The 27,445-nt window shown below is 40.2% G+C and overlaps 1 protein-coding gene across 1 annotated transcript in view; it reads left to right on the forward strand.

The window, feature by feature from the left end:
- Positions 1-7,310: 7,310 nt before the first annotated feature.
- Positions 7,311-27,445, forward strand: part of FGF10 (fibroblast growth factor 10) — a 79,607-nt gene continuing 59,472 nt past the window's right edge. The window contains exon 1 of the mRNA XM_047073743.1: positions 7,311-7,671. Within this exon, the coding sequence (XP_046929699.1) occupies positions 7,311-7,671 (361 nt within the window). The remainder of the gene's footprint in view (positions 7,672-27,445) is intronic.

Below are 27,445 nucleotides of genomic sequence, written 5' to 3' on the forward strand. Positions count from 1 at the left end.
AATATGGAGCTCTTACTACAGCTTTCCACAACTGCATGCTATTTATGAACATAATTTCTACTTTACTGTATTCATTTTCTAGTTATTTGTGTGAAAGTATTTTATTGAACATTTAGCAGTCAAAATGTTTTTAGACCTCAAAGTCACTCACTAAATTAAAAAAAAATCTCTGCAATAATCATTCAAAACTCAATACTAGATTACATATTTCTTGAGGTCAAGTGCCATGTGTCATTATCTTCTACATAGTTCAAAGATTATAGCATATCAAGCAAGCACTAGATGTTTCACAATGCACTTCGTATTAAATGACACTCCTCTGTTACCTTGCACACATATAAAACATATTCCTCACTGGTTACTTACTGCAGAAGATGTGCACTGTAGTTAGTGTCCTGACTATGACACAGAATTTATCCCAACTGACCCAGAAGAAGAGACTGGAACAAAGTTACCAGTCATGGAGGTGTAGGTAGGGGAAATTAACAAGCAAGGAATGATGATGGCAGACCAGCAATAGAGAGGAACTGTTACCACTCCTTGAACTTAAGGGGCAAGCGGAGGAAATAATATTGCAGGGACTCCAATGAAAGTTGGATCCCTGGAGGAGGGGTCATCCAGCAGGATATGTGGATCTGGAAGGACACAGCCAATGTCAGAAAAGTTACAGGCAATTGAAGAGGAGAAGGAGAGGAAGAAATACCCAGAGTTCTCTCTCCTGGGCTCTGATCTTCTGGAGATCCCATTCTCCCACCAAGAAAACTAACTGCAAGTTGACACTGGTGATGCACAGGCGTTAACACAGAGCTGAGCAGAGACGGGCAGGAAACGGATCTGAGAACCAATCTACGAAAAACCCAGAACCGTGAATATTGCCTTCTCCCAACACAATAATATTTCTAATAGTAATTAGTGGATAATCTTCTTTGTGGAAGTCTATTTAACAGAGGCAAATTTTGTCAGGTAAGGAGAATGAGTTTCAGGTCAAATTATATTTGGTAATATATATTAATATATATGTTTTAATAGGAGGCACACAGGACAGCATATAGATTAGGGAACCCTTACTGGGAAGGAATTAAAATAATAAGGTGGAAAACACAAAATACGCATACAGGAGTCTGAGAACAAAAGGCAAGGACAACAAGTCAGGTTGCATTGTTGGCAAAAAGGATGTAGCCCAGTTGCCCAGACTACAGGAGAAACTGTGAGGGATTGTGTCGGGGACACATCACAGGAAAAGATGGAACCCTGATCCTTCATGAAGCCAGAAAATAGAAGTCACACAGTTCCCTTCAGCTCTTTTTATAGGCAGTAGGACAACCAGAAAAAAAAAAAATTCAGGGGCTATTTTCTCCTCCAAAATGTTTTCTGGGTCCTAAGATAACTTTACTTCATTTGTCATGAATAATAAAGCACCTAAAACCATTCATTCATTCATGCTTTTTACAAGGGATGCTGCTCTTAGTTATTTGCAAAATCCCTCACCATGCACGCCCAGCTGGCACATAGTAGGTATCAATAAACTTTAGTTAAATCGAAACCAGTTAAATGAATGCACGAAGAAAGACATGTATAAATGTCTGTTGTTGTTTTAAGACACTGCACCTTTAAAGAAAACGTGATGACGTACCAACTGAGTCACAAACATAAATTACTGATATCAGAGTGTTTAAAATTCTGATCAAGGATACAGGACTAAGAAACCTAGAGGGCATGAGGTGGAAGGAAGGACAGCGCTACAAAGGGACAGCTGGAAACACAGAAAACAAACAGAACTCTTCATACTTCACAGCTTTGTCAAGGGAAGGTTCTGTTTACCATCAGCTGGGAGGAGACAAACAGAAGCTTTGTGCAAATATGTTTGGTGTGTTTCGTGCCAATTGAGGCAGAGTGGAGTTTCCAAGAACTTTTGTGATTTATTGTATAATTTATTTTTTTTTTAATTTTTTTTTCAACGTTTATTTATTTTTGGGACAGAGAGAGACAGAGCATGAACGGGGGAGGGGCAGAGAGAGAGGGAGACACAGAGTCGGAAGCAGGCTCCAGGCTCTGAGCCATCAGACCAGAGCCCGACGCGGGGCTCGAACTCACGGACCGCGAGATCGTGACCTGAGCTGAAGTCGGATGCTTAACCGACTGCACCACCCAGGCGCCCCGTTTTATTGTATAATTTAAACATTCTTATATAGTTGTTTTTTTTTTTCCCCTTCAAAAGATCTTTGTCACTACCTGGGCCATTTTTTATTCTCCACAACAGATCATTAAGTCTGTCCGAAAGCTTGGGAATAGAACATTTAATTTAGTTTCAAATTTTGAAAAAAAATAGTTAAGCCAATACCTATGCTTTGAAATATCACACTGCTTTATGGAGATTTAGTCTTAGAATAGAGAAGGCAGAATCCAATTATAAATCTGCTCTTTTTTTTGAAGATGCCATGGATTTCCTAGAGGAGAACTTATACATCCAGATTATATAGAAAAAAATCATTGAAAATACATGGCATGCATTACTTTCTAATTGTGTTCATTTCACGAGTTTTGATAAAAAAGCCCCCCTTTGCCAAATATATATCAATATTTATTTGGCTGATTAACTGGTACTCAATAATTCAACACAGAGCTATTTTATTACTTTTCTCTGCCTAATCTTTTCCAGCAAACATATATTGGTTTTGCGTAAGTAAAGCCTCCTAACCATTCTTATCATTTCCACTCTGCCATCTCTGACATATTAGAGTGATGAGTGGTCACTGATAAGGAGGAAAGGAGCAGGGAGGGGGGGAAAGAGAAAACAGACAAGGCAGGTGTTACCAAAAAAATTAGGACAGCAGCCTCTGATTGTTAAAATTAGGACTCAGCCCCTGAGTTCTAAACTCTGTTCTATCACTGAGTAACTTGGGCATCTGTTCATTCAGCTATAAAATGAATGAGGTAGATTTGTCTGTTGCTAAAGTTCCCACTAGCTCTGAAGTATTGCACTGCTCTCTGTGGTTTAAGACCTCTTTCCCTTTCAATTGAAACCCGTTGTTAAAAAAATAAGATATCACTGTTTGATTTGTCCCAAATGTCACTGACTATACGCATCATCTCCAGCCTCATCCTGGAAAGACCAGAAGCTCCAACAATGCCTTAAAACTGGCCTCTTCCATATCGGAAAGGGAGTAAGAGCTGGGACACACAGCCCGGAAGACTACAACTGCAGACTTCAAAATAAGGCCTGCACATGTCTACTTTGTAGAACAGCCTGGCTGACTTTTGACCTGACTTATTATTATTTGAAGCAGCTTACTGACACTGTCAATTACATCACACATAATAGAACACACATCTTGTAATTGAGCCACAGATAGTGCCAAGCAACATAAAGAATCCAGGAAATACATACTTAAAATGTAAACTGCTCAAACAGAAGAGCTACCGAAGGATCTGGAAGTACATACGCAAACTGCTTCTCTGAGGCTGAATAGCTACAGCTTAGGATTCTTCAGTGGCTGCTGCCATGGTCTTTCTTTTAAAAGCCTCAATAACTTCTCAAGGCATCACATTAAACAAAAGGCCACATCTATTTCCTCCAATAAAGACTTAATCTAATATTACTGGATATGTTTAGGACATAGAAATAAAGCATGCCTTCCAGAGGTTAGAAAAAAAAAGAAACACAGCCTTTGAGAATTAGTAGGTACCACTCTAATCTGAAGCTTGTACTGTCCTTTTCAATCGTTGCAGAGAAACAATTAATAAAGGAACCCATTAAGACCTGATTATTGCTGCTAAAAAAGGAAGGTAGAATTTCAGTCCTTTGAAGTAACTGAGAATGATTCAGGCCTCATTACAGAGATATAATCTACATTCATACATTTATGTTAGTGATTCAAATCTATTGGGAGAGATTGAATTCCGTTAAATAGTGCATCTTTCCTGTGGAACTTTTCTCAGGCTTTCTCGGGCTAACCTAAGAGGTGACCTAACAATGAAAAGCAGTGGAGTATTTAGGGATTCAACTGTGCTATAAAAGAAAGGCTGTACAGAAAAGAAAAAGAAGAATGAGATATAATCTAAAAAGCTATGTCAGCTTTTCCTTTGGGCTGTTTTGTAAATGCCCTTCCTGTCATCACGCTGTACAGAAGAACGGCGAGAGGACTCTAGAACTTTTAAACACTGCACCTGCTGCAACCAGATTTTAATATGGAAGTTTGACGATGTGTTTCCCCCCCCATTTCAAACAGAATAAAAACACAAAACTTCTCACAAAGATCTGAATAGCTTTCTCTGCTGGAGCAGAAAGTTGGAGTGTCTATTGTGAGCTTTAAAAAAAATTAAAAGGATCTCAAGCTGGCATCAATAGGGTTGATGCCCAGTGTAGAGAAACCTCAAAATAATAACTTCCTGTACTTTGTAACTTTTCACAGCAGAATCTTTACTGTATGGTTTCATCAAACATATTTTTAAAAACAACATGTAGTTTTAATTAGTTGTCAATTCAAACATTTGGATTCTGCTGAACAATTGGACTGAAACTCAAGTCCCTTAGAAACACTACACTCTTTCAGGCATTTGTTAGCTCAGGTATAAAACTGTGAGCTAGAAAATTAAAATTAGCACAGTGATTTCATTTTTAAACACCCATGCTTTAGTGAAAGAACAAAACTTTAAGCATACACATGACATATGCTCTTTATTTGTTTAACTTTCCAATTAATAGCCACAGAAATTAGAACTGATTATATTAAATTAAAAACCCTACTGTGGTATTCACATTGTCAAAATCTTTTCAGTAAGCATTGCAATTGGTTACAAACAATGCAATTAAAATTCTGATTCTAGCATTACAGGGTTCTATTTCAAAGACCCTGAATGCATAGGAAAATGTAAGCGCATGCATATAAAGTCATTTTTTCAGGTCACTAAACAACATAATTGAGCAATCATTCCTAATGCCCATCTCTAAAGCTAGATTTTTTATTTCTTCGAATTTTGTTCGGTTCACAATGAAGACTAAGGTCAAACGCACACTATAGGGATTCTGGCTTGTAGTATATACACAAGCACTTCTGATTAGTTCTCTCCAGATTACAGTTGCAGAGGTCAAACTCCCAAGTTCACCTTGAAGCGATTCTCCATCTTAGAACAGCAGTCTAAAGATTAAGCTGAACCATATGAAATTGCCACTTGGGAAGGTCAAGAAATAGAAAATAGTGGCCATTTCATATGCTTCCACATAAGGCTAATGTCCAGCTGCCTTACAGAAGCTAAATATTTTACATTACATCTTCAGTAACTCCCTCCAGTTAAGCCTTCCCTCGTTCACCGAAATTCTAGTAGTGAGCCTCTAGGAACTCTCTCTTACTCGTGTTGGAACCAATTCTGCTAGTAGTGTCCTCTCGCGCCTCTTAATTCTTGGCAAGGCTTCCTAGCCAGGGATTTGGTTCTGTCTACACCTGGGTTGTGGGCACTGCTAGCAGTAAGGGTGTTTCCAGGTGGTGGTGTGGAACCGAGAGGGAGACTGGTAGTTCACTTGCATTGCAAAACAAAGCTCTCTTAACATAGAAAGTAAAGATAGAAAAAAGAAAATGCCCCTTTTATGACAGGGTGCAAAGGAAATCGCATAGAAAACAGCAGAATTCGGCCAAATCGCATGGTTAAATCTTCGCAATCTCAGTAAAGTGGGTTCGCTTTGAAGTGCACGCGTGGTTCAATAACCGACTCATGCTAGCAATTAGAAATCGGTCTTTTCGGTCCCCGATTTCATTTGCGCCAAGAGAGAGGCGACTTTTAAGGGTGACGATAAATCTCCCTGAGCTTAAAAGGCAGAGAGGGCCAAAGTGTGAACTTTTTACTTCAGCAACGGAAGCGAGAAATCAGTGATTCATTAAAGCAGAGACCTCCTTGGAAGCTGGCAGAAGAGGAGGAAAAGAAGCTAATTATGGTCTCCCTTCTCTGGGCTCACTCCGACCAGTTTATAATCTGCTGCTTTGGAAGGTTTATCCTCAGCATCTTCTGCTTTCTCCCCCAGGCCTCCCCTCCTTCTGGGAGCCAGAGGGGGCGGGAGGGGGGAACAGTCAGCCGAGCACCAAGCTCCAGGTGGCTCTCAAGTACTGCACGGCCAAAAGAAGGGGGGGGGGGATCCTACGCTGCAAAACAAGTGAGAAAGGGGCTCCCCAGAGGGGACTGGTTCAGGCTGGAAGACAGCAAACTTCGGAGAGCCTGAGGCTACAGCTCGCGCCGGCGGCCAGCGCAGCCAGCACACGGACACTTCACAGCAACTCCCCGCAGCTGGAGGCGCGGGCGGAGGCGGCGGCCGCGGGGCCACAAGGCAGGGACCCGGCAGCCCCCAGCTCCGCGCGGAGGCACCGCGCCCTCTCCTCCTTGCTCCCCTGCTCTCCCCCCCCCCTCCCAGCCCCCTCCCCCTCCCTCTCCTGGCTTTCCCAGCAGCCGAGGGTTTCAGATGTCCCACCGCCGTTTGACCCCCTCCCCGCCCCCCCGCTTCTCCACCCCTGCAAATGAGGTTTGACCAGCGGAGGCAGAGCCCACCTCGGGCTTGGAATCACTGACATTTGGACTCCTGGCTGCAACCTGTTTACAAGCGGGCTTTCCAGAGGAAGGGGGTGGGGAGGGAGGGAAGTAGGGCCAAACAAAACACCAACCGCCATCTCCCCCCAAACAAGAAGTGACTTTCTGGAGGCTTCAAATCAACAGGCACCACCAAAAAGAGAAAGCAGGAGGGGGGAAGCAAACAACGGCGACCGGCAGCCGCCTCCAGCCCTGACAACTCCGAAGGGACGCGCTTTTTGAAGGCGGCTAGCAGGCTGGGGCTCTGCGCAGAGGGACCAGAAGGTGCCAACCTCAGAGAGGCGCAGATATCTCCCCCAGCCTCTGTGGGTTTTGTTCACCGTGCTGTCATCTGTTTTTCAGACTTTTTTTTTTTTTTTTTTTTTTTTGCATCTAACATGGTGAAGAAAGGCGTGAAGAAGAGAACAAAGTAACTCCGGGTGGAGTGAAGATCGCTGGTGACCACCGCCACCACCACCACCAGCTCCTGCTACTGCGGCCACCCACATCCACCATTCACCGGGAGACTCGAGAGGCTCACGGCAGCGGCAGCGGATCCGAGAAAGGAGCCAGGAGAGGCAGCCGGCCCTTCCGAGGAGTTATGGATGTTGGTGTATTCACTTCTGGCCAGATCCGCGCCCAGAGGGAGCTAACCAGCGGCCTCCACCTCCAGCTGTCTCCTTGCCTCGCACCAGGTCTTACCCTTCCAGTATGTTCCTTCTGATGAGACAATTTCCAGTGCCGAGAGTTCCAGTACAATGTGGAAATGGATACTGACACATTGTGCCTCAGCCTTTCCCCAGCTGCCCGGCTGCTGCTGCTGCTTCTTGTTGCTGTTCTTGGTGTCTTCAATCCCTGTCACCTGCCAAGCCCTTGGTCAGGACATGGTGTCACCAGAGGCCACCAACTCCTCTTCCTCCTCCTCCTCCTCGTCCTCCTCCTCCTCCTCCTCCTCGTCCTCCTTTTCCTCTCCTTCCAGTGCGGGGAGGCATGTGCGGAGCTACAATCACCTCCAAGGAGATGTCCGCTGGAGAAAGCTGTTCTCTTTTACCAAGTACTTTCTCAAGATTGAGAAGAACGGGAAGGTCAGCGGTACCAAGAAGGAGAACTGCCCGTACAGTAAGTTACAAATGCGCGCTCCCCTCCTTCCAATTATCCACCCCCCACCCCACAAGGGGGGGAAAATCTGTTCCAGATGTGGCCAGCTAAATATTTACGTCCCCAACCCCTGTAAAATGATGAAGTGGAATACTTTCACACTAAATCACCCCCATACATTGTGCCGCCGCACCCCCTACCCTTGGCGCGGCTCCCTCCACACACCCCCCCACTCCTAGCCACCCTAGCTGCCCTGTCTCCGCTGCTTGTCATTACCTGGACCGCGCAGGGCGCTGGAGAGTAGTGCAGGCGCAGAGATTCATAGATGCCCCCCTCTCCGTCTCCGTCGCCCTTCCGCACCTCATCCCAAGGTCCCCTCTCCCTCCCTTCTGGAAATGGCTCAAGTAAACACATTTTGTTTCTTTTCGCTGGCAATCTTATTAAGAGTTTTGGGACAGCTTCCTCAAGCTGAAAATAATTATCCGCTGTCAATTACAGGGGCTTTATGGGAGCCTTATTTAAGAAAGAAAAGTCAATTCCACTAGCTCCCCACCCCCAACCCTTTACCCACTACCTATCTAGACAGGAGTGCAAACATTTCTCTGGTTTTGATTCTTTTTTTTTTTTTTTTTTCTTTTTCTTTTTGGCCCCTCATGTTGGTTTGAGTGATTGCAGTCCGTGAAGTTAGCTTTTCAGGCACCAGCGCCGCTATTTGTCTTCTGCCTGCCTTCTCTCTTGGTAACATGATGCTCATGTCTGCATTGTCAATGGCATATGCGCTGCTTTGTGGTGTCCTGTTGTACTCATTTCTTCTGAAACCTCTCATATTGCAGAGCCATACTACTACAGCATTGTAAACATCTGGGACTGGATTCACACAGACCTCACACAAATTTCATTGTCATTCTTTTATTTTCAAAGTAAAAGTCATAAGTCTGTTTCCATGGCTATAGTTTGTCCCACTGGATGAACTTTTCTGCTCTGTATACATAAATTATGACCCCCTCCCCAGCCCACCCCACCTCTGCATTTCTTTCCATTTTCCTTTCTCTCATTCTTTCCTTCTTTACCTCTTGCTCTTCTTTCTTGCAGGGCTGTGGGCTGGGTAGGGGGAGGGAGAACTGGAGGAGGAGGGGTGGATATTGTGTCTCTTCTTGAATCAGTCCAGCAAAGCCAGATTACTCTGTTGGCTTCTTTTCCTAGTTACTTTCAAGTGGTGAGACTTATTCACCCTCTATTGACTGCTATTTGAAAGGAGCCCGAGGCTATGTAATGGCACACTGAAGACAGTAGACAATGACATTTACACATCTTTAATGACTATTTAGCATTATCTCAATGGTTCTTCCAAGTCACCTCTTTAAGGGACCTTAAAGTATCAGTCATTTGGGAATTTCTTGCCAACTAACTTAAATACATGGGTCATACATTCCAAGACACCTTGGCCCAGAAAAGTATCTGGTACCAATGGGAAAGACAGTTAATCGGAATTTAGCATTTTCTTTTTAAATAAGGATTTATAAGAATTAAAACTGGGTTTTCTTCTCTGGAGATCCACATACATTTGACATTAACTGCTGCTGCTGCTTCCACTTACTAAAATTAGCAATAAGTTTGTAAGTAATAAAAATACTTGTCAAAGTATTTTAACGTACCCATCTTACATTTAATACTAGAGCTGTTTCTGTTTCTGATTCATAGAAAGTGGCTGAAATAATGTCATTATGATTTCTTTGGGTTGAAAGTCATTTGTTGCCTGAATTCAGTAGGTATTATGTATAGACGTTATAATTGTTGGTTAAAAATTTAATACTTTTGTTCACTTCTAAAACAAAATAGTTACGGTGTCATCCAGGTAGGAAAATGGGGAAGAACTGAGCCAAACACTTGCTGAAGAGTGAGCTGAGAGTTAAAAAATAAAAAATAAAAAATAATAATCCCCATGGGCTGAAAATCTTCTGTGTATTTTTAGTTCATGGAGATAAATATAATAAATTTTCAGTTTTAAGCTCGAGCAAAATTCCTTTTTTTGGATACTAACTTAATTTTGCTATTGGCATATTTTAAGTATCTTTATGATTTACTGCAAGGACCAATCTATATTAGTTTGTTTATACAACTGAAATGACTATTTTCTAAAATCATAATCATGTGTGATTATTTAATAAAGTGATTGCTAGGGGTATACATTGAATTATATTTTTAGAGTAAGAATTATCTGCAAAGAGAAAAGTATCTGATTTTTATTGCATAAAAACTAGTATGGAAAGTTTCCATCCCAATTGTCCAAAATAGAATAATATCCCTTCCATATGATAAAGCATACCAATAGTCCTTATTAAAATATAATATCTTATGTAGTAATGCAATCTTCATCAATGCAATCTTCATCAATGGTTGAAAATGCAACCTTCATCAATGGTTGAAAATGAGAGGGGGTGGGGTTTACTCTGTTAAATGTTAAACCATAAATAATTTAGGCTTTCCAAGAATATCTGTATCAAGACATAGCAAGTGAAAAGTAAAGGTTGAAAAAGCCTTAATTTCACATGTGGCTGGGTAATCAGAACACTCCTACAATTTCCAGCTGGACTGATTCAGCTGAACTACATGGTATCATTAAGATATTGTCTAAATGTTGCATAATTACATGTGAACAAACTTTTGCCATGCCTACAGGGTAACCAGCCGGCCAGCCCACCAAATGGTAGCCTGTTAAATATTAGGATTTCTGAAGAGTGTCAGTTCCTTGTCCAAAAACCACTTTTCAGTAACATTTTCCTAAACAAGTTATTAATTATTTTCAATACACAAAGCTGTTCTTTTGAGGTTTGCTTATTTGAAGCTTAATTTTCTTTGTTACTTTTGACCCTAGTATTATTGCTGCTAAAATACAGTAACAGCTTATCTGAGAGGTGACATGTTTGGGATGTCCTGGGTAATTAAACAACTGTTCTACGGGCTTTTTGCCAGCAAAATACTAACAAAAGGGAAGTAAGGAAATCACCCATAAGCATTGCAAAATCATTTTTAACTTCTACCTCCAAAGCTGGTTCCCAGAAATTGGATGATTCTAAAAATATTATATGTGCTTGGGGTGATTACAAACATTTATGTGTGTGTGTGGAAGGGAGGGTGATTTTTTGTTTGCTTTTTTGTCATTATGTGAAAACAGAATAAAGGGAGCAGAGATGAATTATGTTTCTCCTGCTAGAAGTGTAAGAAAGCTTGAATAATTTAGAATAGCTGTGGTGTATCTGTCACTAGATATGCTTAGGCTCATTTAAGTTTGTTTTATCACTCTTTATATCTAGAGCTTTGCCCTTGAAACATTACCACTCAGCTCTATTTCTGGACTCCTGGAAAGGCTGGATACAGCTGTTGGGTACCCTTGCGACTGGGACTGGATGCGAGTGGGCTGTGGGCTTCTCCCATGGTTGTCACTGGTAGAAAAGAGGAGTCTAGTGAAAAGAAAATGTATCCCTAAACTTGAGACAGCCAAAAATGGATATTCTCAAAATGGAAAGCCACAGTGCTTATGAGTCTTTGCAGGAAAGGCGATTAAGCTACAATAGAGAAATCAGGATGTACTGTGTAGTAAGTGCCGTATTTCTTCAAATATATATTTCATTTGACACATAATAGTCCTATAATTTAGATATTAACTATCCATACTTTTTCAAAGATGAAAAATACACTGAAAACAGTTAATTACCCAAGGTCATTCAAGTGGAAATTGGTAGAGTCAGGATTCAAGCCTACATCTATTTGATTACGTTATTCCTTTTACCTCCGTTACTGGCAACAATGATACCAATATATTAGAATTAGATATCTCAAAACTCTAAAAAACAAATTATCCGAAATCTTAATTGCTTCTTGCTATGAACACCAACGGTTCTTCAGGTTCACGCTGGAATAGTAGTGAATTGAGAGGGGAAGAGAAGTGAAATATGTTAAAGGTTATCATTGCAGGTGGCTATGCAGACATGGCATCAGACAATGTTAGTGCATTCTCTAGGTGAAATACCTCTTCTGATATTTTGTTTGGGAATATATTTGCTTACGGAAACGCAAAATACATGTACACGGATCTCACCTTCTTAACAGAGGGCATTAGGAATACATTTAAGAAAATCCATGAATGTCATTGTATATCGTAATTGTTTACAGCTGAGGGCAAAATGTTTAATTGTTCCCACATGTAATAAAATAATTTGGTTGTAAATACCGGTGTGAAAGTGGGCTGTTGCAGAAACTTCTGATATATGACTCTAAAAAGGGCAAAATCTTAGAGACCTAAAGCTATATACATGTTAAGAAGGCTTTAAAATGAGCCTGCAAATCAAAAAGGTACTTCACCACATATAAATGACAAATTACTGTCTGGGATTAAAGGTTTGCATGATTACTTTTAAATCAGGACTGGGGCTGATTGTAGGAAGTTACCTAAAGTGAGAAAGGAAGTGTTGAGGGAAATAGGGACTTGAATATCATCTCCTAATATGTGATTTTATTTTGGATTTTTGAAAAGAAAACCTATATACAAATTATGGCTTCCACTGGTGTCTTATTTAAGTTGTGGCTGTTTCTAGAGTTTGGTTGCATAATTTATAACTGGCAGCATTTAATCATGCACATTGAGGATTTATGAAGGTGGAAGCACTGTATTTAATGTTTACATGACATTGTCCCGTTACCTTTACCGCATTCCTACCATATGGACCCTCCACTTTGATGGCTTTATCATAAATCCATTAAAAATGCACAATTACCCAGTTTCCTCTTCATAAACCTGATTTATAACCTTCTACTAGAAGAAACCCAAGAAAACAGTTGGCAGAAATCACATGCCAACAGTGGAGTATGAGAATTCAGAAACACCAGTCTCTAGGTTAGTCTTGGGTATTTCAGGAATCTATGAGGCAAAGGTATGGACCACTCTTTAAAAACAGGTGTTTTCAAAATGATGTTGAGGCACAGAATTTAAAATAAAAATTGTCTTATTAAATGAGGGAAACCCCAATGCACGCATATTTTCTTCTGTATTTTTACTGCCTGCTTTAGAGCAAAAGGCTTATTCGAGTTCTTTTTTTTTTTTTTTTAACTGTTTAATGAACTTATAGTGGAACATGAAGGAGCACTTTACACCCCTGTAGTTACCTTCCTGTGCAGAGGCAAACCCTACTTATTATTCAAACGCCTGACTTTCCACAAGCCAAAATGTTGGAAAAAAGTTGACAGCTCATTTGAAATGGAGCTAATGTTCCTCACATTTATGAGCTGCCTGGGAATATCTACATCTTTCCTAAGCCTTAAATGCCTGTATGCTTATCCAAAATTGTAGTACCAATGATATTTCCTTATTATGCTTCAGAAGGAAGAGTAACACATGTGTATTAGTTCAAAGTGATTTTAATCTATCTTAACATTAATTCTGTGAACTTTGCAACGGGGAGTAATTCAGATGACGTTTTTAGTATTACTGTTCCAACATTTGTTAGCATTAATAGTTGATATTTGCTTAATGTAAGTAAGTAAAATATTAGTATTTCCCTCCCAGAAATTAAAGTTCTCTTTTAATTTTCCAGCAAGATGGGACACAAGATTTATGTTTATGTAATTTTAATACAGCTTTATCACAGTTTAGAAAATAATGGACCTCATTTTGTCTCAAGTCCTCTATACAGAAATATCTTCATTTTTCATGGTATATTGCAATCACTGAAGATCATTTACACTTACCATTTGACCAACGGTATTTGTTACCTGTTTTTGCAGATTAAAAATATTTACTTTTCATAATTGGCACTCTTTTTTTTCACTGCCCGTTAACCTTTGCCTGTGCCAGTCAGTCAGTATAACAAGTAATAACCTAGACATAGGCCTTTAAAATTAGTGAAAGAAAATATACCTGCATCTTGGGAAGCCAGTGATACTCTGATCAAGAGCTAATGGATACAAAATGTTGATGCTTTATAGAATCAGTTTAAAAGCAAATATTTAATCAGTACAGATTTTACACAAATAGAAAGTTTCAAGATAAACTAAAAGGGAGCCAGGTCATCCACCAATGGCCTTAAAGGCCATCCAATAATGGCCTTAAAGGCTCCCTTGCCTTTAAGTCCGGTCAGTTGTGTTCTTTCTTTGAACACTGTGTTCTAATTGGAACAATAAATCAAAGAAGACACTCAGAGTAGATTCCCATGTAAGGTGGACAACTGGACAGTGACTTTTTACTGCTGCTAACACGTGCATCCAATTACCATTTGAAAGATTCATAGTGCTGGCAGTAAAGCATTGCCTCGTTTTATAGTTCACCTAATAATTCTTCAGCCTAAATCTGTCCACCTTTACCTATATCTAATCTGTCAGTATGTGTGTTATCATTAATGAGGAATTTTCAAATGTTTGGCATGCTTCCTACAATGGATGGTGACATTGAGAGATTAATGAGCCATTTAATTAACCATAATAGAAGAGGTAAAGTATTGATTAGGTCAATATATACCCAACTTCGAGTAAACTGTCAACTAAACATAACCTAGTAATTCCACCACAACTATAACTTAATCATGGATCATGGATAGTATGGGTTAACAGCAACCCAACTCTATGTGGCAATGGTTAACTGCAAAATTGAGAACTTTTTTAAAAGGCATTTTCCTATAATCATTATTGTCTTTCAAGGACCTGGTGTTATCATGCTTTACTGATAAACATGTGTGTTAGTTCATCCTTAACCCTTTTCAAGGCATTGCCCCTGTCTGAGGATAACTTGACATGTTAATAGAGTCTTTACAATTCAAGGCTCATCAGTTTCTTTTTTTTTAATATTAAAAAAATTTTTTAGTGTTTATTTTTGAGAAAGAGAGAGACACAGTGTGAGCAGGGGAGGGGCAGAGAGAGAGAGAGAGAGAGAGAGAGAGAGAGAGAGGGAGGGAGACAGAATCTGAAGCAGGTTCCAGGCTCTGCTAAGAGCACAGAGCCCAATGTGGGGCTTGAATCCGTGAATTGTAACATCATGACCTGAGCTGAAGTGGGATGCTTAACCAACTGAACCACCCAGGCGCCCCAAGGCTCATCAACTACTAATAATTCTGTCTGGAGGCATTTATACATCTGGAACATTAGACATCTGCGACAGCCCTGCCTCTATGGCACTGTGAATCATGATACTTTTTTGCCCCTTCGCCACTCCGTTATTTTCTCCTCTTTTTCTTATTTTCTTTTTTTCCCTTTTCCCTGATGTTCAAACCCGTTACATGTCATGTAGGCCAGGGAAAGTCATCCATTATCATTGCTCAGCATGCCATGTTATATTTGGAGCCAGCAGCCTAGACCTTTTTGGATGTTCAGCATCCAAAATGCTGAGGAGTCTCTTCTCATTTTGAATCTGCACTGAATTCTCCCTTATCCCAGCACTCAGGCCAATTTCTTACAGCCTTGCCTTTAGTGAAACAGGCAAATCACAGATAAGCACCTTCTGCCAATGAATGCTGATTGTCTGGTTATTCTGCATTTTCCTCCAGATTAAATATTCTATCTCCAGTAACTCTCTTTGCAGGTTCATTTTGCCTTTGTTTTAAATTATTTTAGTACATGTAACACTAGCTACTTTGCCAATGTCCCTACATTTTGCCTTTGTCTGGACTCCTATGAGAGAAAGTGAAGCTGAATTAGGAAGTCCAATAACTACTGCTCTTCTATTTTAGTCATCATTTATTTCAAAGAAGATGAATGCTAATCATCAAGGTCTTTACCATTTCTAACTTCCATGATTTCCCTTAAAACACAGGGCTTCTCTGTATACCCCTGCCAAATGTAGCTTTGCAAAGTAAAACCTACTTTTCTCATTAATACTGGTGGTCAAGGGGGAAAAATATAAAATACACATGCATTTATACTCCAGGCTGACCAAATATAGAAATGCACATATATTTTTAGAAAGATATTAAGATACCAACAGGAGTTAGAATTTGAATCAAGAGCATACGTCTCACTTATTTCTTTTAAAGAAGAACCTTTTTGTACTGATTGCTGAATTAAATTTATTTTTATGATATGTAGAATCTGACTATATAAGTTAGATTGGTCTGTTATAATAATTAAAAGTCAAGCTTCTTATAATTGGTTTCAAATTATATAGATACATAGATGTAAATAGATTTCCAAAGCCTAAATAGCTTTGACTTATTGATAGAATTATTAAGAGAAAAAATTGACATTTTGTAATATGGGCAAAATGATAACACATGATATGAATTTGTAAGCTATTTCTTATCTAAAGTGAAATAGCTTTACAATGCTATAAATAACAGTATGTAAACCAGATTTCTAGGGCGTTTTTTGGAACATCTCTGTAGAAGGGTATGATTCCACAAATATGAAAAAGAAAAGTGCTAAGGATGTTGATAAGATTATGGTATAAAAACTAGATCAACGAAACTACCGAAGTGCTTTAAAGCAGAAGCAAGAGGGATGGCAAAGAACATATGATCAGAATGTTAGAAGCCAGAGGAAAAGCAGGAGAAGCCATTGAGCATTTCGACAGACCGTGGAAGGGAGGAAGAGATGCTGGGCTAGAGTGATGGAGACAAGGGTTCTGAACTCCCAGCAAAGAGATCAAGCTAATGAGTAGCTCTGCAAAAGGACGGACATGACAAGAAAGGTGTGAGGGAAATATAACCCAAGCCCTGGCATTTGACTGCACGTTAAATTAACTGAAATGAGAACCTGTGATCTAAAAGGAATCCCACAGAAGTAATCGCAGCCACGGTATCAAAGTAAGGAAGGCTAAATCCAGAATTCTTGCTAAGGAGGCAGCAGGATAGAGGGATTAAAAGTGTGGGCTTTGATGATGACAGGTATGGCCCTGGACTGAAAATGAACTTTGGAGACACAAAAGTGGGTGTATTGGAGGCTTTGACCTGCCAGGGTGTATGACTTGGCAACTTGCCATCAGTAAAACAACAACATTAACAATACCTTCCTTTTTCCTATACCATAAAGATTAAATGAGATTATTCATTCATTCAACAGAAATTGAGTGCCTGCTTTGTGTCAGATACTGTCTGACACATACATACAGTACTGAAAAAAGAGCCTGGTTTAGCTCTCAGAGAGCTTCACTCTAAAGACAGTGTCAAAAAAAAAAAAAATAGCTATGTGGTGAAAACTTGGGGTAAATGCTACAGAAGAAAGAAGGAGAGTACTCCAGAAGAAAATAATTGGAAACTATTCTAAATCTCATGGCTAAGAAGTCCTGGAAGGTGAGATGTGGGTGGAAGGAACAGCATGGGGAGGGTTTGGTACCTCCTCCAAGGACAGAATAGGCACACTGAGCCTGGGGTTTGGGGAGAAGTTTGGAGAAGTCAGACGTAATGCACGGAATAGCTTAATGGTGCCTGGTGCATAACAAGTCCTCATCAAATGGGTATTTTATAAAGAAAAAGTAAAGAGGGGTGCCTCGGTGGCTTGGTCGATTAAGCATCCGACTTCGGCTCAGGTCATGATCTCACGGTCCGTGGGTTCGAGCCCCGCATCAGGCTCTGCGTCCAGCTCAGAGCCTGGAGCCTGTTTCAGATTCTGTGTCTCCCTCTCTCTCTGCCCCTCCCCTGTTCATGCTCTGTCTCTCTCTGTCTCAAAAATAAATAAACGTTAAAAAAAATTAAAAAAAAAGAAAAAGTAAAGAGAATGCTTCCCTTTGTTGGAAGGGAAAGGGCTGGGAAACCAACTAGTTAGATTATTTGCTGAAGTTAGAATTTAAAATATTGGAATTAAAGAAAGAGGCAGGAATGAGGAATAAAATGACATTTTTAGAAAAGGAAATATTACAACATCTGAAATTATTTAAGGTTTGCAATTGTAGCATTCATAATGTTCTGAAGTGTGGGGGGCAAAGAGTAAAGTTCTGGTTTATTAAGAGACTACCAGCAGATATTTAAAAACTGAAGATAATTTGAGGAAAGAGCGAGGAGCTGAAAATAAGTAGAAGGTAACAAATGAGTTCAGGACATATTAGAAAAGAACAAATGGGAAAAGTAGGAATGAAACAGGTAACTAGAGATCAGAAGAAGACAGATTACTGCACAAGAGGCAAAAAAAGAAGTGACTCCATGTTTACATATTTCAAGACAAACTATGTTCCAAGTTATGATATGGTTTTAAACCAGGGTTATCACAGATGCTTAGCTCTCAGTAAATTCTGTGTCTAAGGCTCTTGTTTCTCATCCCACGACAGTGACCTGTTTGGCCCATAGCTTTAAAGGGTTCACAACGTAGAGACAGAGACAGGAGATCTTCCCAAGGAGTTGGAAGATAATATAAGACAGTTTATACTAACCGCCAAAGAAGCAGAGCAGAAATTAAGTGAAAGGTAACCCAAGGGATGCATGAATGACATGGGCAGTGTCGCACCAAGGATAAGGACTCCAGCTAGACACAGATAAAAAGAGAGGAGTAAGAACATCCTAAAAGAAGGCACAGAAGCATATGGGTGCAGAGCCTTACATGAAGTTTCCAGGTAATAACAGGCAGGCAAACAGCGTGGAACAGAGTTTACAAGCTGGGGGCTTACCTTATGAAACACAAAGTGAAATACACTGGAACATGTTGTCATGTGAGAGGGAGGAATGTAAACACCCTTATATTTGAGAACTTAACTTTTCTGCTAAAATATTACATTAACAGTTTTCATTTAATATTGGCCTTATTTTACTTTTTAAAGAAAAAAAAAACAAACAGAAAGCAGAGATATATTTTAAAAGAGTATATAAATTACAGTATAATAGACATAACCTACCCATATTGAAATTCTAGCTTGATCAGCAAAACAAACAAAAACCCAAAACTAATTTTATACTAGGGACACAGAGAAAGTCGTTCCTCTGACCTATACCAAGTGGCATCATCTTTAGCATTCATCATTATTTAAAAATTTAAAATAGTCCCTTTGCAGAAGTTCCTAAAATATGCATAGCACGGGGTGGGGTTTTGTCATTTCTCAGCAGATTCCCAAAGGCAACTACTGAGGCCTCAACATTACTTGCTCCCATTGTATATTTTTTCTTGTCATTCCTAATTCTAAATTATCTCAGATTTACTTGGTTTAGGTGATTAGGAAAAGAAACAAAGGAGATACAGCTCCTTCTCTTGCTCCTTCTCTTCTCTTACATACTTTAAAAAAAATTTTTTGATGTTTATTTTTGAGAGAGAGAGAGAGAGAGAGAGAGAGAGAATATGAACGGGGGAGGGGCAGAGAGAGAGGGAGACAGAATCCAAAGCAGTCTCCAGGCTTTCTGCTGTGAGCACCAAGCCCAGTGTGGGGCTCGAACCCACCAACCATGAGATCATGACCTGAGCCAAAGTCAGACGCTTAGCCAACTGAGCCACCCAGGCACCCCAGTACTTATGTATTTTTAAAACAAACAAGGAGTAGGACACAGGCAGTATATATGCAGTCACACCCATAATGAAGACCATCAGCTTTGGAGACAAACTTCTGGATGTAGAATCAGGGTTCTAAAAGTGTGTAGCTTTGTGGCCTTGGGCAAATTACTGGGTTGTGATCCTTGCAACTGTTAAGTAAAGATAATAATACCGCCCACCTCACCACTGTTGGAAGGATGAGCTTGTAAACTTGCAACTGAGATTATAAATGTGAAAGTCTCAATACCGGACACAGAGTCCAACATGGGGCTCCACGTGACCTGAGCCGAAATCAAGAGTCAGACCCTTAACTGACTGAGCCACCCAGGTGTCCCTTAATTATCCCATATTCTGAAAGGATCCCTAAGCCATGGCCTAATATAAAATTAGACAGGAAATTGATATCATACTATTTTACTTCATTTTATAGTTTATGAAGTATTTTAATGTTTTCATGAATTGATTCTTGGAAAACTTCCATAAAATGGGTAAAATAGTCATTGTAATTCCCAAACTATATTTAGGTGAGAAAATTGAGTCCAAAAGTTATGGTGCCAGGCTGAAGTTGGATAGTTAGCATAAGTGAGTCAGGATTCAAACTTAGGCCAGTCTTAGCAAAGGTGACCTTCATCTTCTAACTTGGTTTCCCAGGAACAGTCTCAGATGTGCCTCTTGCATATTATTAATAGCACCCTATTCACTCTCCAGGTCTCACATGACAAAATCACCCTTAACCAACTTGGTCTGTGTAAGGCACAAATCTACACAAGTCAGTTCCCTATTAAATACTTGAATTTCTTCCTAGTGTCCTTAGAACAAGATCCGTATTCCTCAGCATGTCATGTAAGGCCCTCAGTATTTGTTCCCTACTGACTACTCACCCCATTTCTTACTATTTCCCATTATAGATACACTGAGTTGATGTTAGTTCTAGAACACGCCTTGACCCCTCATGTCCAAACCCTGCACACATTACTAGGTCTGACTGGAGTGATGTTTCTATCTTTGCTCCTCGTACTTCTTCAACTTTCTATTGGATGTCATCTCTCAGAAGCCTTCCTGAACACTTCCCAAACACCTTGTCTCTGGTATTTTAACACAGTCCCACACTTGATTACTTTACCCATCTAGTTTCCTCTTACACAGAAAACTTACTGAAGGGTAAGGACTATATACATCATATTGACCTTTGCATCCAAGCCCTTAATACAGAGTCCGGCCTATAATGGGTCCTTTCTATATTATTTACCAGGTAAATTGTTTTTAACTGCATATCCTTGATCCAAGTCACTTAGACTTTTTGGTTCAGTCACTTGGTCTGGAAAGTATGATTAATATGCCACCTACCTAAAAACATGTGGTTGAAGTAAATTATCTTTTAAAACTACATTAGGTTCTAAGTTCCACAGTTCTGAGAACTTGAAAATGTTAGGGCCATCATTACTTAACCGAATGTTAAGAACTTAAAGTCATACCAACTTCTGAATGGAAATATTGTGTAATCCCTGAAATGGGTTGTTTCCCATATTTCTCCAGTTTTCCTAAGATTACTATTGACTATGATCAGTGGATATAAGTGACGACTGCTCTCTTTTAAAATTGATGCTTGTTGTGACACAGTTTTGGTTTCAGAGTTATAGTTGGATTCTGGAGTAATTTAGTACCAATTAAGAAATAATCAATTCTTGGTAATTCATTTATAGAAGAAGAGTGTATACACTATGAACAGTGGCAGAACATATGGTTCATAGTCTTGGTCATGTCACAACATTTACTGTGCAACCTTAGGCATGCCATTTACTTTAACTTGACCTTGGACCCTAATCTATGAAATGAGTGAATTGAACTAAATTAGTACTAAAATGTTTTTATTCAAGATACTCATTTCCTAGATTAAGGACCAAATTCCACAAGCGTACCTATATTAGGAGATATCAACCATGATATGCTGAATGACAGCCACCCAAAGGTATTAAGTCCTAATCCCTAGAGCCTGTGAATGTTACTTTTTATGACAAAGTTTCTGCAGGTAGATTAAGTTACGGGTTCGTAGATGAAGAGATCATCCTGCATTCTCCAGGTGGGCTTTCCACCCACCTGTTGTTATAACAACATTTGTCACTTGTTGTTATTATAAGACAGAGACAGAGGGAGTTTAGACACACACACAGAAGACAGTTTGGTGACAGAAGCAGAGAAAGAGAGACTTAAAGATGTGATGCTGGGGCGCCTGGGTGGCGCAGTCGGTTAAGCATCCGACTTCAGCCAGGTCACGATCTCACGGTCTGTGAGTTCGAGCCCCGCGTCAGGCTCTGGGCTGATGGCTCAGAGCCTGGAGCCTGTTTCCAATTCTGTGTCTCCCTCTCTCTCTGCCCCTCCCCCGTTCATGCTCTGTCTCTCTCTGTCCCAAAAATAAATAAACGTTGAAAAAAAATTAAAAAAAAAAAAAAGATGTGATGCTTTGGTTTTGAAGACAATGAAGGAGCCACAAGCCAAGGAATGTCACTGTAGAAGCTGGAAGAGGAGAGAAACAGATTCTCCCCCAGAGCCTCTGGAAGAAGCTTGGCCATTCTGACACCTTCATTTGAGCCCAGTAAAATGGATATTGGGCCTCTGCTCTCCAGGACTATGAGAGAACCAATTTCTATTGCAGTAAGACACAACTTTGTGGCAATTTGTTACAGCAGCCAAAGAAAACAAATACAGATTTTGATACCTCAGCATACGGTGGAAGGGACTTTGGAATTGGATTGTTATAGGCAGGAAGAATTTTGAGACACATGATGGAAAAAGCTTAGATGGTCTGAAACAGACTTCTGGTAGAAATACAATGAAAGCACTCTGGTGAGGGCTCAGAAGGAAGTAAAGAGCACAGAAGAGAAAGCCTATGTTATCTTAGAGAACGCATATATACTCATAAAGAGGATACTGGTAGAAATACGAAGATTAAACTTGGTTCTGGGGCACCTGGGTGGCTCAGTCTGTTAAATGTCAGACTTCAGCTCGGGTCATGATCTCATGGTTCGTAAATTTGAGCCCTGCATGGGGCTCTGTGCTGACGGTGTGGGGCCTGCTTGGGATTCTCCCTCTCTCTCTGCCCCTTCCGTGCTCTCTCTCTCTCTCTCTAAAAAAAAAAATAAATAAATTTTAAAAAATAAATAAAAAATAAAAGTGATTCTTAGGACAGCTAGAGGAAACAGGGAGCATGTTATTGGAGCCAGAGGAAAGACTGTCCCTGTTATATAGTGGCAGACACTTAGCTGAGCTGTGTTTAATAGTCGTGTGGGAAGCAGAACTTGTATGTGGTGAACTTGGAAATGTAACTGTGGGGAATTCCAAGAAAAATGTTGAAGGTGCAGCCTGATTTCTTCTTGCTGCTTTTAGTAAAATGTGAGAAGAAAGAAATAAAGTGAAGAAAGAACTGTTAAGCAAAACAGAACCAGCACTCAATGATCTGGGAAATTCTCAGCCTATCCAGATTGCAAAAGATGCTAAATTAGGAGGTACACTGCTAAGGAAGTGTGCTGTGAAGACAAAGCCAAGGGTGTGGCTGAATAGCTTTAATCTAGTGCCAGAGAGATGAGGCACTTGATTGATCGGTTCCTTCAGCCATCTCAACAGAAGCTAGGAATAGAGATTATAAAAGCACGACCTGAGGAGGACCCTGTGACTACTGGCATGAATGCCTATGACATACACAGGAGACTCACAAAGTTCTTGAGAATGCCGCATCGGCAGAAACACTGCCAGCGTGGACTGAAAGAGAGCTGATAAATGAAGGAAAGCTGTCCGACTCCCACAATTGTACAGGCAGGAAACAGACAGATAAAACTATTCAGCTACAAATACATGCTAGCTTTAAAAAAAAAAAAAAAAAGCAGGATCATCAGGATCACCGTGAGGGAAGAGCCTTGGGCACAGAGGGTACAACCATAGGTGCAGAGGCAGAGACTAACCGCAAGCCCAGAGCCAGGACCCTCAAGCCACAGAGGGCTATTCCGAGGTGCTGAAAGCTACTGGCAGTTGTCCTGCTAGATTTTGACACTGGTGGAGACTGTTGACACTTTTCTTCCTTCCACGTTTGCTTTTTGGCAATGCAAATGTCTATAACTGGTGTACTATGCCTGTCCCAACTGTATTTTGGGAACAGATATTTTCTAGTTTTACAGATTCAGAGTATAGAGGAATTCTGCCCCAAGAAGGCTCATACCCAGAGTCTATTCACACCTGATTTAGATTATGTAGATGATGAGACTTGGGATTTCTTAAATGATGATATTTAAATGAGATTTTGGACTGGAGTTTATGTTGGGTGTGAACTTTGGGGGGTGTTGGGATAGGATGAATGTAGTTTATTTTACATAAGGGGTGCATGTGAATTTTGCAGGTCTAGAAGATGGACTATAGTATGCTGAATAATGGTCATCTAAAGATACTGGGTCCTAACCCTTGGAACCTCTGGATGTTATCAAATGTAGTAAAGTTTCACAGTTGTGGTTAAGTCAAGTGTTTTGAGATGAGGAGATTATCCTGAATTATTCAAGTAGGCCCTAAATACCATCACAAATGTCTTTATAAAATAGAGGCAGAGGGAGATTAGACATAAACCCAGAAGGCAGAGCGTGATCTAATGACTGAAGCAGAGAAGGGATTTCAAGATGCTATACCATTGGCTTTGAATTGAAGGAAGGACCATGAGCCAAGGAACGTGGCTCAAGAATCTGGAAGTGACAATGAATAGTTTCTCTCCTAGAGAGCTTTCAGAGGAAATGTGGCCCTGCCAACATTTTTACTTCAGCCCAGTGACACTGATATTGGACTTCTGGCCCCCAGAACTGTGAGAAAATAAATTTCTGTTGTTTTAAGCCACCAACTTTGGGGTAATTGTTACAGCATCCCTAAGAAACTAACACAGCCGCCTATGACAGTTCTATGTGACTCACATTAAGGATAATTGGACAAAAATAATATTTTGCCATGGAAAGTACTAAGCATGGACTCAGATGTAAGTTCAAACACTTTGTCTACCTCCTGGGTGTCTGGATTCTTCATCTGATCCGTGAAGATTAAAATAATTTCTGTAAAAATATCTAGCCAAGTATCAAGCTTATAATAGAACCTTAAATTTTAATTGAGTCTAAATTGATGCTGAGTTTCAATGACTATATATCTGTAAAACATTGTTTAAAAAATATAGTTTATTTGCACCTAGTACCTTCTTTGCTGGGCACTACCAGAGCAAAGGAAGGGCTTTGATTCTCTGATGCAGAACCTGGCTGTACCCGTGGTCTGATTTTCCACCGGGTTGTAAATTCAATCCGGATCCAGAAGTATCTGTTCTCTTCCTCCTCACTGGTCCAGAAGCCACATTCCTGAACATGCATGCTATACCCATATTTTTTCAACTGAAAGAGGCCCTTTTAGAGTTAAAGGTGATAGAAGATCTATTTAATAAATGGATAATTAATACGATTAAAATGTAAGCAAGTGGTACTTTCCAAAGTATTTCAATGTCTATGTTGAAGTTCCATTTGCTCTCTTTGAAACTATATCCCACATGCTCTATCCTCCGTCACTGCGGATAAAATTCACATAACACCCTAGTTTAAACTTTTCACTTTGCAAAATGTTTCCGTAATGGTACAACTCTCCTAAAATTTATTATCACGGCTGTTTAGATCACCTAAAAATTTAAAGCCTGGAAAAAAAAGCATGAGTCTAAAACTGACATTTCCTCTTACAGAAAATTAGTTTCTCTCACAGCAACAGGGGCTATGAAGTTTTAGACAGTAGATAAATGTTTTGTTGTCATGTCTTAGGGTAACGGGCTTTTATCCCAAGCTGAGGCGGACAGTGACATCTCCTAGGTTGGAGTGTTATGGGGCTCACTCCTTTTTCTCCTTTGCACTCACTGTTAACTGAGTGCTGGACCTATAATAATTTGAGAAGAGAGGTAATGGTGGTGATTTGGGGGAAAAGTGGGTGCAATTAGGAATAGGACTCTTCTGCAAGGGAACTGGATAAAAGATCTGATCCACGATTATCTTGAGCACAATGAGCATGCTAGTGGTTACGGTCAATCTTACCATCCTTGGTGCCATTCAAAGATTGTAACGTATGGGGCGCCTGGGTGGCGCAGTCGGTTAAGCGTCCGACTTCAGCCAGGTCACGATCTCGCAGTCCGTGAGTTCCAGCCCCGCGTCGGGCTCTGGGCTGATGGCTCAGAGCCTGGAGCCTGTTTTTCTGTGTCTCCCTCTCTCTCTGCCCCTCCCCCGTTCATGCTCTGTCTCTCTCTGTCCCAAAAATAAATAAACGTTGGAAAAAAAAAAATTAAAAAAAAAAAAAAGATTGTAACTTACAGTCTCTGAGGCCAGGTAAATCACACAGGTCCATGTAAATCCACACTTCTGAAACATTTTTAGCAATAGAATGGTTGTTTGTGAGTTATGGCTTGAGAGGCAGCCCCTACCTATTTCTCTTAAAAAATAAGATTCCTTCTAATAAGTATACAGAAAAGACACTTGGGGAAAAGAGAGAGAGAGAGAGAGGCCAGATTATAATAGCTAATAAGAATAGACAATGCCAAGTATTTCTCAGAGTTGGGCCCCTGGGCCACATGATCAGAATAAACTAGGGTGCTTGCTCCAAATACAAATGGTAAGAGTCCTGTTTCAGAAGGGCTGCACGGGGGAAGAGGAGACTAATAAGAGGTATACACACAGGCATCTGAACTTTAATAAACACCTCAAGCAATTCTCAATGCCAACAAACCTCTGAGAAACAATGAAATTCAGGATGACGCTAAGGTAAGCGTGGAGGTGATGAGATGAAAGGCCAAAGGTGTTCTGAGCTTGGAATAATCCAAAAAACTTGGCAGAATGGATTTCATACACATACTCCATGTCTGCATATTTTCCATTTTTGCACATAATCTGGAAATGGGGAAAGTGCCAGTGTATTTTGCAAAGAGGAAGTAATTTTAAAAGTGAGTTAAAACATATGCTAAAGTGTAAATACTCTTTCACCGGTGGAAAATATTGATACATCTGAGATTAGGTCAGTTTACAGCTCCCTACTGTAAAGTGCATGGGTCGTGTATGCCAAATCTGGGGTGAGGGGAGCGGAGATGTGACCTCCCCGCGCCCCCCCCTTCCCCCCCTGCCGTCTACAGCTGCCTGTTTTCGCCCAGTGTCAGGGTGCTCTGCGGCTGCTACTTATGAGGAAGAGCCAGGGGTATACACCTCACGACAGTTGTGCAAACAAACTTTTACAGATTCAGGGTTCCTTCCCACTTGTTTTGCTGTGATTGGTTAAGCCACAGGAATCTGTGACCAAGCACCTCTATCCCAAGAGGGTTAGCAAGAACATAAACCTCAAAGTGATCCACTTCCAAAGCTAGAATCCTGAAAAAGGAATACAGATGACATTCTGTAGTTTCCCGGAAACAATCTTTCAAACTCCAGCAGCTCTTTAATGGTTTCGGCATTATTGAGAGGAATTCCTCTTTGTTGTGGGGTTCTCTTTCTTTCACTTGTGGAAATGATTTGAGCATCAGTTCCTGTATATGACCCTTTTTTCAAATGAATCGGACTGGCAGACACTATGGTGAAGGCTGTGGAATGTCCACCTTGTGCTTCATGAATATGCAAATGATAGGCTCCCTTCTGGTTCAGTGACATGTCTTTATACCTACAAAAGACCAGATTTACAGCCCAAATAACTTATAGAATGTCTCCTGCGAAGTCACAGGGAATATGAATCTGAAAATGTTAATTTCAAAAAAAAAAAGTCAACAATTAGCATACCCTCTGATGGATCTTTTTTCCCATGTTTCTTTCTTCTTGTATTTTTTTTCTTTGTACTGTGAAGGCTTTGAAGGCATTTAATAAGATTAGTCAGAATATAGGCATCTGAGTTTAGCTATATGCAACCACTGACACTGGCTATAATTTATTAATCTGAGATGGTTATTGTACTGACCAACCCAAAGTAGTGTGGTTGGGTTTTTCACAATCCAAAAAAACTTCATAGGGTTTTAAATTATTTGTTATATCCTGATGTGCTATACGAAGTGCCTGGCCAAAGGTGTTTTTGCCCTAATGTCTTATGCTCCAAAGAAGGCATCAAATTTTGTCAACTTTTAAAAAAATCTCAAATTGAACACTGCTGATTTTATTCATCAGAAAAGTGCCACCCATAAGTTGTCATATTATTTTCCATTTTGATGACAAGGATTATAGAATAAAAGCATGTTGTTCGGGACCTTCCCACCATCCCATGGCCATATTCAGTGACTGACACTTTAATTGAAGTAAAAAGTTTTCAATTGAAGTAAAGTAATAGTGACATTTTGTGATGCAGCAAA

The sequence above is a fragment of the Lynx rufus genome, unplaced genomic scaffold (genome assembly GCF_022079265.1).
Source record: "Lynx rufus isolate CCGP_SWC_20201006 ecotype Redwood Valley unplaced genomic scaffold, mLynRuf1.p SCAF_1, whole genome shotgun sequence".
In the NCBI taxonomy this organism is placed as follows: domain Eukaryota; kingdom Metazoa; phylum Chordata; class Mammalia; order Carnivora; family Felidae; genus Lynx; species Lynx rufus.